This window comes from Octopus sinensis, linkage group LG18 (assembly GCF_006345805.1).
Source record: "Octopus sinensis linkage group LG18, ASM634580v1, whole genome shotgun sequence".
NCBI classification, from domain to species: domain Eukaryota; kingdom Metazoa; phylum Mollusca; class Cephalopoda; order Octopoda; family Octopodidae; genus Octopus; species Octopus sinensis.
This window is the reverse complement of record NC_043014.1, coordinates 52,852,697-52,865,801: the sequence shown is the minus strand read 5'-3', so window position 1 is coordinate 52,865,801 and position 13,105 is coordinate 52,852,697. Positions and strand designations below refer to the sequence as shown.

The following is a 13,105-nucleotide window of genomic DNA, read 5'->3' as shown; positions in this document are numbered from 1 at the left end:
ATCAACTCTAGACTATATTCAGTGGCTTCATTTAGTTTACAAACTGAAAAAGCATCCCATTCACATTGTAAAGTGGTTGGCATTAGGAAGGGCATCCAGCCATAAAAACCATGCCAAAACAGACTGGAGTCTGATGCCTGGTGTGGTCTTCTGGCTTGACCAGCTCCTGTCAAACCATTCAACCCATATCAGCATGGAAAATGGACATTAAATGATGAGGATATATATTTGATGGGCTTCTTTACAGTTTCTGTCAATAAAATTCACTTACAAGGCATTGTTTGGCCCAGAGTTGTGTATTTTGCCCACGGTGCTGCACCATGTGGCTGTAAAGCAAGCTTTTTAATCACTCAACCATAACAAATAATAAAAAAAAAATATGATTAAAAAATATTTTACCCCATTGTTTACTGAATTTTAGAGTTATTCCCATTATAATTAGGGATGTGTTACATGTTGTAATTAGGCTACATATTGTAATTAGGCTACATGTTGTAATGGTTGTTACATGTTCAGCTGGTAAATTGCTTGTTGCTGAATTGGGTTTTGTTCTTCATAAGATATTTTCTATGGTGTTTGCATATCAAAAATGTATCACATGTAGCTTTTTGTTGAGATAATTCTACATGTTCTGCCTGCCTGAACATTTTTATGGTGTCTCATGTTTAAACTCCTCGTTAAATGTTCTGGGTTATGACATTTCGTGGCTGGGATGTGTTCTTGTGTTAATCTCGTCCATCGTATTATGCTCTGTCGAGATTGTTTGTATTTTAATATTACATGTTTGGTGGTGATGGTCTTTTATTGCAGTACAAATGTTAATGTGGTACAAATGCATTGCCCTGTGTTCAAATGACGCTACATGCCTGCTGTTTGAGACTCTTACCCAGTCTGCATTCTGCAGTGTACAAAAGGAATTATTTGATAAGCAGTTGGCATTCTGTCCCCTGTTCTGTGTAGTGTTATATGAAGGGATTCTGGTCAGAGGTGTGTGTGTGTGTGTAATGTTTTACTATTGAGTAGAAGGCCGATGGTAAAGAGAATAATGTCTCTTGTGGTAAGGTACCGTATGTTTCTTTGTGGCTTAGGAACTGGTAATCGGTAAGAACTGGTAATTGGTAAGAACTGGTAAGCTTCCTTGAACAATATATTTGTTTTTCTTCTATTGTTCTCCAGTATGTTTTCAATGTTTAATCACACAATTCAAATATTCGGTAATCTGTAATACTTTATTTAATTACAGCCTCCTCTATGCAACAGATGCGTGCTGTTGTCTTCTTTCTGCCTATTCTATCATTATACTACAATAAAATGTCTTCTTTGAATTAGTTTGTTGTATATTTTAATCCCACCCAGGTCTGGCTGGTATACTACCTGTCTGTCGTCTTATCATCATTCCTATTGTATTTGCTCCCACCTTACACACACACATTCAAGTGGTACATTAACCCCTTCACCAATTATGAAACCCATGAAAGTGAGTCCCTTCCCCCTGCATACCCTGATCCATTTCTTTCATAAATATGTCTGCTTACGGTTGTTCAAGGTGACTAGAAACTGCACCGATCTCACCAATTGTGGAGGACATGCAAAGGTGATATTGAGTAGAGCCAACTTCCTGCCCTACTACGCTATAACAGTGACCCCTGACAAATTCATCTACACAGACCCCTACTTTCAGTCTTCATTCCAAATCTGAATCACGGCGAATCTTAGGTCAATAACGTAAAAGCATGGCTGTGTGGTTAAGGCAGTGCTCCAGCATGTCCACACTCCAATAACTGTGAAAGGTAAATGAAGATGCAGGTGGAGGTGAAAATAATCATTTACGCTGCCGGCCCCAGTCCTTGTGGTAGAACTCACTAATGTCATCTCTTGCTACTATCACCATTATACAAGTGCTTGTGTATATTATTTGTGGTTAATGAGCTTTTTATTTCTTTTCACTGGAATCCATTCAATGCAGCCGTTTCCACAGATAACAAAACTAGAAACAACAAACTGTGGCTTCCACGTTTTCCTTTTTGCAACTAACAGTTTACAAAATTTTATTTTTATTGTACAGGCGAAGTGACCCACCCCTTTGTGTTATAACTCAAGATTCAATGACAGTTGAAGAAATTGGTAAGTTTTGTTCTGTCTATCTTCCTCCCTCTTTCGGTTAAGAACACTCTATTATGATGCTATTGCATGAATCCATTTGGCTACTTTTTTCCCCATTTATTTAAATCGTTATTTTTCCTCAATAAACTTATCAAGTCAATAGTATGATGTCTTCCTTGTTCATAACTTCTTGCCAATGTCCCACTGTCTCAATACCTTGACAGTAGAAGTCACTGATTTGTTAAAGTTGTTGATGTAAAATAAGGATTAAAATAAATGGAATCTGATAACCCGACATTGTATATTCTGAACCTTGTTTTGATGTCCACCACCCTTTGTTTTCAATTGTTCATATTTAAAAGCCTAGCATCAGGAATGTTTTTAATCACATGATATATCCAAAATGCCAAAGGAATAATGAAAAAGCTATTTTATTAAACTCTTCCTAATAACTAATTATATAATTATTTTCAAAATTGAGATGCACAATAGGCAGTATACTTCATTAGAAATGTTGTTCATGAAAGAGTTAATAACACACACACACATACACACACATCATCATCATCGTTTAACGTCCGCTTTCCATGCTGGCATGGGTTGGATGATTTAACTGAGGAGTGGCGAACCAGATGGCTGCACCAGGCTCCAATCTTATCTGGCAGAGTTTCTACAGTTGGATGCCCTTCCTAATGCCAACCACTCCATGAGCGTAGTGGGTGCTTTTACATGCCACCGGCACGAGGGCCAGTATGTCGGTACTGGCAATGGCCATGCTCAAATGGTGTTTTTTATGTGCCACCTGCACAGGAGCCAGTCCAGTGGCACTGGCAATGACCTCACTCGAATGTTTTTTCACGTGCCACCAGCACAAGTGCCAGTAAAACAACGCTGGTAATGATCACGCTCGAATGGTGCTTTTTATGTGTCACCGGCACGGAAGCCAGTCAGCTGCTCTGGCAATGATCACGCTCAGATGGTGCTCTTAGCGCTCCACTAGCATGGATGCCAGTCATCGAATTTGATTTCGATTTCACCTGCCTCAACAGGTCTTAGTAAGCAGAGTTTAGTGTCCAATAAAAGAAAGGTATGCATAAGTGGGCTGGTTGCACTCCTGGCATAGTCCACAGGTTGTGGTCTCACTTGGCTTGCTGGGTCTTCTCAAGCACAGCATGTTTCCAAAGGTCTCGGTCACTAGTCATTGCCTTGGTGAGGCCTAATGTTCGAAGGTCATGCTTCACCATCACATCCCAGGTCTTCCTGGGTCTACCTGTTCCACAGTTTCCCTCAGTCGCTAGTGTGTGACATTTTTTCACACAGCTATCCTCATCCATATATATATATATATATATTATTAAAAGACATATTAAAAATATACCATGGAAACGATTTAGATTCTCATAGAATGAACAAATTATTCATCTATTGATATCTTTTTTTATGTTTTGTTTTTATTTATATATTTTTTTCTTTAAATTCAAGAATGTGTTCTTCGAGAGACGGAACATAATGGTTTTCCTGTTGTTGTATCCAGAGAATCACAATATTTGGTTGGATTTGTTTTGCGTAGAGACCTTAATATTGCTATTAGTAAGTATAAGATATTGCTTGTGTCATTTGTTTATTTATTGGTTTTGGTCACAGCACTGTGGCCATGCTGGAACATTGCCTTCAAAGATTTTCATTCATTTCTACATATTGCACCCCACCTTGTCCTTGGTCTAGTATTGAACTCCTTTCAGTGGTACGTATTGATTGAATGGTTTCAGTTATTTTCTCTCTTGCAGAGAAGTGCCTTACATTAAGGATGGGAATGCTTTTCTACATGAACGCATCGATGCATCAACACAGAAACAAGCCAACACACACCCATTTTATTCTGTATTTGTTGTCTTCTGACTTCATAAACTCCCACAGAGTCTCTCTCCAGGACAAATGGCACAGGAAGAAGGACTGCAGCAGCATGTCATCAAATACTGACCAGCCCTTCAACTGCAGCCACTGTGGCTGTGCTTGGCTGTCCTCAGTTGGACTTAGCACCAAGAACATGCCTGCAATCAACAGGGATCAGAAGATGTGTGTGTGTGTGTGTATAAAAATAAATGCTCCCTTTTAAAGCCTAGCCAGACTCATGGGCCCAGTTTCCCTGTTTCTATGGCGTATGTCTTCCCCAGCTGGATGGGACGCCAGTCCATTGCAGCGTTACTCATTTTTGCCAGCTGAGTGGACTGGAGCAACATGAAATAAAGTGTTTTTTCTCAACAACACAACGCGTCGCCCAGTCCAGGAATTGAAACCACAATCTTATGATCATGATGCTGACACCCTAACCACTAAGCCATGCACGTCCACAATATATATATATATATATATATATATATATATACATATATGACAACAGTCAGTTGTGAATAAAGTTTTGGTCAGTTGGCATCCTATAAACATATATGTATGTATATATATAAGTATGTAATGGAAACACATTAATCCAAACACCCAGTTTTCAATTACACAAAATAGGTGGTTGTTTTTTCTTTAATCTTCTTATCTATTAAAGCGTTTTTTAAACGATTCCTGTTTCTTCGTTTCTGTCTCACTTTCTTTCTTTCTTTCTCTCTTTCACAGCCAATGCTCGTAAAATCCAAGATGGCATCGTCAGCAACTCGTGTATTTATTTCTCATCTCATACTCCGTCAAATCAAGGAGTAATGGCACCTGCAGCATTGAAATTAAGAAGAATTTTAGATATGGTAAGTAAGAACTCTGCTTCTCAAAGTGTTAATCTTGTTCATATCTCAACTGTAAACATACAACCATGGCAGAAGTGGTTAAGAAGAAGAAACATGAGACATTGGAACGGTGTATTAATAGGGTCTGTTCAGGTCATAATTTTGAGAAGGGATGCAAACAAAAGAGGTGATGTGAGGGGTGGAAGGGAGAACATATCTCTCTAGCTATGGAATCTTTATATACGTGTAGGTATATATGTTTATTTTCAGAGCAAACATAGTTACAGAGAAGTATAGGGAATGTGTATGCGTTCAGATGCATTTTAACTACAGGGGCATCTGTGAAGAGGGTGTGTCTGTGTACTGCTCTGCTGTAGGTGTGTAGATGAAATCCCTATTCTAGTTAGGATAAACCCTAGTAAATGTAGTATAGAAACCAAAAGGAGCATAATTGAAAGCATCCAGCACATAACTCTATCCACCAAAGTACCAAGGTAGCTATAGATTCTCTCACCCAGGCACCCTAACAATAGACTCTCTGTCCTTGATACTGAACTTTGGTTAGAGACTGTGAACAACAGAGTGCAGCTCTCCATGCCTATTACATGAAACCCATGGCTTTTAAATATGCTGTTCCCAAGAACTCCGCTTTGTCACACAATACCAAAATCAACATACTGATAGTAGACTTAATTAGGATGATGAATAACTTATCCCCCACCATGTGAACCCTTTGAAACAAGGAAACATGTACAGAACTTCATGCACCCTAAGCAATTCTCTGGATATGACCCGAAAGATAGGATTTGTGTGTACAAGGGAGCTAAAAAGAAGTCAGACAGCATTATATGTAAGGAAGCCAGTGGCACTCGCCGCCCTAGATACAGATTTAAAGACTGGAATAATATACAGAGAGTTTGTGACAAAGCAAACACATGATGCAAGGCTGACAAATCTGAAAGAGTGATGTTTGTTGAGGCCACACCCAATGCGGAACTAGCCGATAGATTTAGGAAAACTCCACATTAAGATCATTGAAAAACCAGGGAGTTCCATAAGATTGCAGTTATGTAGGACATAGCCCTTCAAAGGTACCCCATGCACTAATGAAGACTGCATTGTTTGTAAGATTAACACTGGCATTAACTGTAGAACTAGAAATGTAGTCTACAGCATAAGGTGCGTAAGGGGTGCTTGTAAAGTCAAGAACACAGCATACATTGGAGAAACATCTAGAAGTATTGCAGAGAGATTAAAGAAACACTGGAGGCAATATGATGACAAAAAGCAGTCGTCCATACTCTACCGACATGGAGGCACACTGGGCTGACATATGCATTTCGTCCAAGCACCCGAAGGACCCGTCACTCAGACAAATACAAGAGTACGTCCTCATAAATGAAACATGAAATACACATAGAAGGTAGTGATACTCCTATACCCACGGTAGTAGGCTGTTAAGTAGGCAAATATATATGTGTGTATATATATCATCAACATCATCGTTTAACGTCCGCTTTCCATGCTAGCATGGGTTGGACGGTTCAACTGGGGTCTGGCAAGCCCGAAGGCTGCACCAGGCCAGTCAGATCTGGCAGTGTTTCTACAGCTGGATGCCCTTCCTAACGCCAACCACTCCGAGAGTGTAGTGGGTGATTTTATGTGCCACGTGTGTGTGTGTGTGTGTGTGTGTGTGTATATATATATATATATATATATATATATATATATTTTTTAGGTAGGTAGGTAACTGGATATGTAGGTAAACAGATAGATACATAGGTAAGAAGATAGCTAGGTATATAGGTAATGCAGACAGACAAGTATACATGCAAAGACAGATGGAGACACACTCGAACATGCATACACAAGAAGAGGTTCACACACAAATACATACAAACATGCATACATACATATATACATACACATACCTACATATATACAAACATGCGTACATACATACATACATACACATACCTACATGTATACATGCATACATACATATATACATACACATACGTACATGTATACAAGCGTACATGCACACTGATGTGCAGAAACAGACAAAAAAGGACGCAGCTCCAATAATGGACAGAGTGAGCATCTATTGACAAGGTTGCAAAAGTGAGTGGGAATCAAGCGGAGCAATATTCCATGATGGTTCTCACAGATGCTTCCGTTTCCTTTGTTCTTCTGCAGATGTTTAGATTGAGGCATCCTTGAGGACATGTGATAACATGACCTACATTTCAAATGTTTATGAAGAGGTCATGCAGTTTAAAAAGCTTCTGTCCACCATGCTTGTAGATTTCAGAAGGTACAGTATCCATGCCAGGTGCTTGACCAGAAGAGATCTGGTTATCAGAGTTTACCACTTCAGGAAGGTTGACAGTTCCGGTGTTTCAGTGTGCTGTGGAATAGATATGAGGATGTCATCACGACTGGGGTAGAGTTCCACAAGGCTTCGAAGTGGTCTTTCCATCATTTCAAGATGTCAGATTTGTCAGTCAGGAGTGTCTCTCTATTTGATGAAAAAATAAGAGTAACACCGTGCTCTTGAGGCCATCATAAAAGGCTTTAGAATCCTTTCTGTCTGCAGCTTCTTGCAGTTCAGTAGCCTTCAAAGACCACCAAGCCTCCTTCCTCTGTCGCACAGCATATTGTACGTGCTCTCTGCATTTCTTTTAGGCATTCTCTTTTCTGGATGAGCTCTTATCATTTATCCAAGTTCTGTGAGAGCCGTACATTTATTTTCTATCAACTGTTGAACATCTGTGTTGCTATCATTGAACCAATCTTGATGTTTATAAACCAGAAGTCCAAGAACCTCTACAGATGCAGAGTGTGTTGCATCACACAGAGCCTTCCAAGATGATTCTATGTCATCATTGATACCAACAGTGTTGAGTGCAGTGTCCAACTTGATCGAGAGCTCAGCCTGCTTTTCAGCAGTTCTCAAGGGCAGAACATTAAAGCACTTAGGCATTGATGGCTTTTGTAGTCTTGTGTGGTTCAGATGGAACATAGCCTCACTATGGAGAAGAGAATGGTCAGAGAGATGGCAGCTGTTATGAAAGGAACATGTAATATTAGTCCCTAATATCTCATTTATTAGGGATAACATAGTCTACGAGAGGCCAATCCTTAGATCTAGGATGCATCCAGGTTGTCTTTCAACAATTTCGCTGTTGAAAAAAAGGTATTTGTGATGCTTTGACTGAATTCCCTGCAGATGGAGCGCACACGCTGACCGCTGGAGTTCATTCGACATACACCATGATGACCAGGTACCCCCTCCCATGCCTGATAGTCAGTACCAACATGAGCATTATTAAAGTCACCCATAAGGATAAGTTTATCTCTATGACGACAACTGGAGATGACATCATGGAGTTGGTTGTAAAATTCATCTTTTCATGCTCAGTGCTAATCATGGTTGGGGCATAGCAACTGATAAGTGTTGCAACCAAGTTCCAATGTTCGTGTCCTGATGTGATCAGAAATACCTTTCGGTGGAGAAAGAAAGGACCTCACTGTTTCTGGTTTGATGGCAAAACCAACACCAGAGCCACGCCACTCTGGTCTTCACTTCCACACCAGAAAAATATGTATCCACCTTTGCTTTCTTCCAACTCTGGTGATCCTGCAAGATAAATGTCACTGATTGCAGCTATGGCAATGTTGTATTTCTTTAGTTCAAGGGCAACCAGTGCCCTTTTTTCGTTCTGGTAACTGTCTTGGAGAGTACACACATTCCAAGAACCAAGGTTAATATTCTTAGATTTCATTGTGTTTTGACTGCATTATTGAATAACCAGACAGCTGTAGTGGGCTGCCAAGTTTAAGATGAGTAAGCAATGCTTGGGGCTCCTTTTCTTACCCTTCCCCCTGTTGGGAAAAGCAGTGCTGTGTCTAAATAGACCTGCTTTGTCACCACTGGAGGACACAGACAGCACAGTTACAAGTTCTTTGCTGGAATGGCCATCACCCAATGGTCACCAACTGTGGAGAGATCCAACAAGTGACTTCCAATGATATCTTTTACCTGTCCCTGTTACTTTCACTCTCTTGCCACAGGACTTCTTGATTTTTGCAAGCTGAAGCTGTGCTGTATTGAATGAATAGATGTAAGTTGTCAGAAAATCTACACAAATGATTTGATTTGAGTGTTGAAGGCTTGTATAGACCCAGCCACACTTTTTGGAAGTGATGATAGCAAGAATATGGTACACATATTGTGCCACAATACCAAGAACAACACACCTCAAGCGTTTTCTTCAGAGGTTTCCATCTCCTAGACAAGCTGGAGAGCTTAGTCTACCCTATGAGTCAATTTGCCGACTGTACAGCCCTGTTAGGGAGACCTTCAGCAACTAAGGACTTGGTTTTATATCAGAGTTTCCCTCTCCTAGATGAGATGCTTTCACCACAATTAAGGAGCTCCATCTGCCCCCTAATATGTGGAATTAAATGCATCAATTTTAGAAAATACACACACACATATACATAGTTGGATGAACCATTGACTACTCATGAGTTTCTCTGTCCTTTTGTCCTGCAGGGTGTCCAACTATCACCCTCCTCACTAAGCAAGCTTGGTGGGGTTGCCACTTTAGTCACCAACAATCCAACCTTGTAACAGGTTGTACTGGGTTCCATATTACTAGTAGCATTCAAGAGCAACCTGACATGTATACATCATCATCATCATCATTTAGCGTCCGCTTTCCATGCTAGCATGGGTTGGACGGTTCAACTGGGGTCTGGGAAGCCAGAAGGCTGCACCAGGCCCAGTCTGATCTGGCAATGTTTCTACGGCTGGATGCCCTTCCTAACGCCAACCACTCCGTGAGTGTAGTGGGTGCTTTTTATGTGCCAGACGAGGCTGGCAAACGGCCACGAATGGATGGTGCTTTTTACGTGCCACCGGCACTAGGCCAGTCGGGGCGGCGCTGGCAACGGCCACGTTCAGATGGGTCTCTTATGTGCCACCGGCACTGGTTCCACAGCTGCAATTTCCATTGATGTTGATCGATTTTGATCATGCATATATATATATATATATATACATGGCATCGATCACATTTGGATAGTGCTTTTTACGTGCCATCTGAATGTGATCGATGCCAGGCCCAACTGATTGGCTCCTGTGCTGGTGGCACGTAAAAAGCACCCACTACACTCTTGGCGTGGTTGGTGTTAGGGCATCCAGCTGTAGAAACATTGCCAGATCAGATTAGAGCCTGGTGCAGCCATCTGGCTCTCCAGACCACAGTCAAATTGTCCAACCCATGCCAGCATGGAAAATGGATGTTAAACAATGATGATGATATATATTTGTTTGATTACATTTATTTATTTGTTTGATTGTATTTATTTATAGTTATTTGTTTATATATATTTATATATATATATGTATATATATATATGTATATATCATCGTCATCATCGATCAACGTCCATTTTCTATGCAGGCATGGGTTGGACGGTTCAACTGGGATCTGGGAAGCCAGGAGGCTGCACCAGGCTCCAGTCTGATCTGGCAGAGTTTCTACAGCTGGATGCCATTCTTAATGCCAACCCCTCCGAGAGTGTTGTGGGTGCTTTTTATGTGCCACCAGCACAGGGGCCAGTGGAGGCTGGCAACGACCACGATCGGTTGGTGCTTTTTACGTGCCACCAGCACAGAAACCAGTCAAGGCAGCGCTGGCATCATTTGATCAGATAAAATGCTCAAATAGTCCTCACTATCAATTCTGCCACGAAGGAAAACCACTGGACCGGTGGACTTCCAAGACACAGCCCCTTTCATCCCCCCTCCCCCAACATCACAGATCCTCCTCCATGTCTAACAGTCGGAAGAAGGCAGCCTGAGTCAAACGCCTCTCTTGGCCGTCCCCACACGTATAACCAGCCCGCTGTCAAAAACAAGGTAAAGGATGACTAATCCAAGAAAGCAACATTCCTTCACTGTTCCAGGGACCAACTCTGTGGGCTCCCACTCCAAACGCCCCTGCAACATTTGTCCCTGAAATCAGTGGCTCTCCGACTGCAGCCCCCCTACAAAATCTGGTCCTGTGCAGCTCTTAGCAAACAGCTTTTGAGGAAACAATTCTCAAGGCGGCCATCAAGCTCTGCACCAACTTTGGGAGCTGCACCTCTGTGACACCTCCAACAACTTGCACAAGAATCCGACAGTCCCCATCTGAAAGTTTTGGTTCTCCTCTAGAGTCCCACTTCTATATACACACACACACACACACACACACACACCAGTGTTTCACTGGTACTTAATTTATCGACTCTGAAAGGATGGAAGGTGAAGTCGACCTCAGTGGAACTTGAACTCAGAACATGGTGATGGCCAAACTACTGCTAAGCATTTTGTCTAGCACGCTAACGCTTCTGCCAGCTTGCTACCTTAATCATAATAATCGTAGACACATACTGTTATTCTGTATTGCTCAACATAATGTCATGCATTCTGTTGCTACCCACATGTTACTGTCTTTGCACTACCCCCCCCCCTCTTTCTCACCCTCCTTTCACACACATCCCACATGGCTTCACACATTTTGATGTTCTGCAATTACCGCCACCATCTCTATACTGCCATCTTATTTATGAAATTTTCTTTTCTTCCAGGCTCCAATCACAATAACAGACCAAACTCCTATGGAGACTGTTGTAGAAATGTTCCGTAAACTTGGTCTCAGACAAACATTGGTTACTCATAATGGGTAAGTTGGTTTTTATAGGCATTTTGCACACTTTAAACCTGGTGGTTAATAGGTCCTTTTACTTGCTTTTAATGTCAGTTTACACATCTAGATGCCCTTCCTAATGCCAACCACTCCAAGAGCGTAGCGGGTGCTTTTTATGTGCCACTGGTACGAGAGTCAGTCAGGCGGCACTGGGATTGGCCATGTTCGGATGGTGCTTTTTACATGCCACCGGCACAGGGAGCCAGTCAGGCTCTACTGGCAATGACCTACGCATGAATGGTGCTTATTGTGTGCCACCAGCATGGGGACCAGTCAGGCGGCACTGGCATTGGCCACAACTACAATTTCTATTTAACTCAATAGGTCTCCTCAAGCACAGCATGTTGCCCAACGATCCAAAGGTACTTTTGTTAAGTGGGCTGGTTATGCAACATTGGTGTAGGCTACAGCTGTGATCTCACTTTACTTTCCAGGTCTTCTCAGTCACAGCATTTCTCCAGAGGTCTCGGTCTTTCATCATTGCCTCTGTGAGGCCCAATCTGCAAAGGTCATGCTTCACCACCTCATTCCATGTCTTCCTGGATCTCCCTCTTCCACGGGTTCCTTCCACCATTCAGGACTGACACCTCTTCACACAGCTCTCTTCATCTGTATGCAGCACATGACCATACCAGCACAGTCCTCTCTCTTGCACACCACATCTGATGCTTCTTATGTCCAACATTTCTCTCAGGGCACTTTCACTCTGTCTTGTGTGCACATTGACATTACGCATCCAGCAGATCATACTAGCTTCATTTCTTTTGAGCTTTCTAGTGGCAGATGCTCTCCAAACATCCACCCCCACTGCAGATTTGGCCATCTAGGTAGCGGGAGCTGCCAACTACTTCTAGTTTTTGAGTAAATAATTCTCAACAATACAATATTTTCCTTTTTTAAATAAATGAGATTTAAAAAATTTTTTAACTTAACATTTCAAGCTGAAAAGTTCATAGTCCTGATGAAACAGGGAATAAGGTCTGCACTGAGGTTAATATTGACTTCATTTGGTCGTGTTGGACTGAAGCTGACACAACACAATATTCAACAGAATTTATGAGCTTTAATTTGTCTTAAGTTATTCACTGACCAAACATATTGATCAGCTGAATTCTCCATGTCATGCTCTCTAACTGGGAAATTCTAATCTTATCAATAGCAGTCCGTCAGTGAATCAAAAAAGTTTCTTGTTTATTTCTTGAAGTCATCTCTCATCCATTTTGGTGTAAATACTAACCTGCAAATTAAATACAGCTTCCTTTTATATCATCATTGTGATGATCATCATCATCATTGTTTAATGTCCTCCTTGCATGCTGGCATGAGTTGGACAGTTTGACGGGAGCTGGCCAGACTGCACCAGATTTCTGTGTTTGTTTTGGGGCAGGGTTTTTTTTTTACAGCTGGATGCCCCTCCTAACACTAACTACTCTGTAGAGTGGGCTGAGTGCTTTTTACATGGCACTTGCACCAACAGGGTCAGTTTTGGCATGGTTTTTACAGCTGGAT

The 13,105-nt window shown here is 41.5% G+C and overlaps 1 protein-coding gene across 5 annotated transcripts in view; it reads left to right on the top strand.

Annotated features, from left to right (window-relative positions):
* Nucleotides 1-13,105, top strand: part of LOC115221334 (H(+)/Cl(-) exchange transporter 5) — a 180,178-nt gene that overhangs the window by 165,904 nt on the left and 1,169 nt on the right. For all 5 annotated transcript variants that reach the window (XM_036511056.1, XM_029791506.2, XM_029791505.2 and 2 more), the window contains 4 exons: nt 2,066-2,124; nt 3,586-3,693; nt 4,729-4,853; nt 11,478-11,572. In XM_036511056.1, coding sequence (XP_036366949.1) covers nt 2,066-2,124; nt 3,586-3,693; nt 4,729-4,853; nt 11,478-11,572 — 387 coding nt within the window. The remainder of the gene's footprint in view (nt 1-2,065; nt 2,125-3,585; nt 3,694-4,728; nt 4,854-11,477; nt 11,573-13,105) is intronic.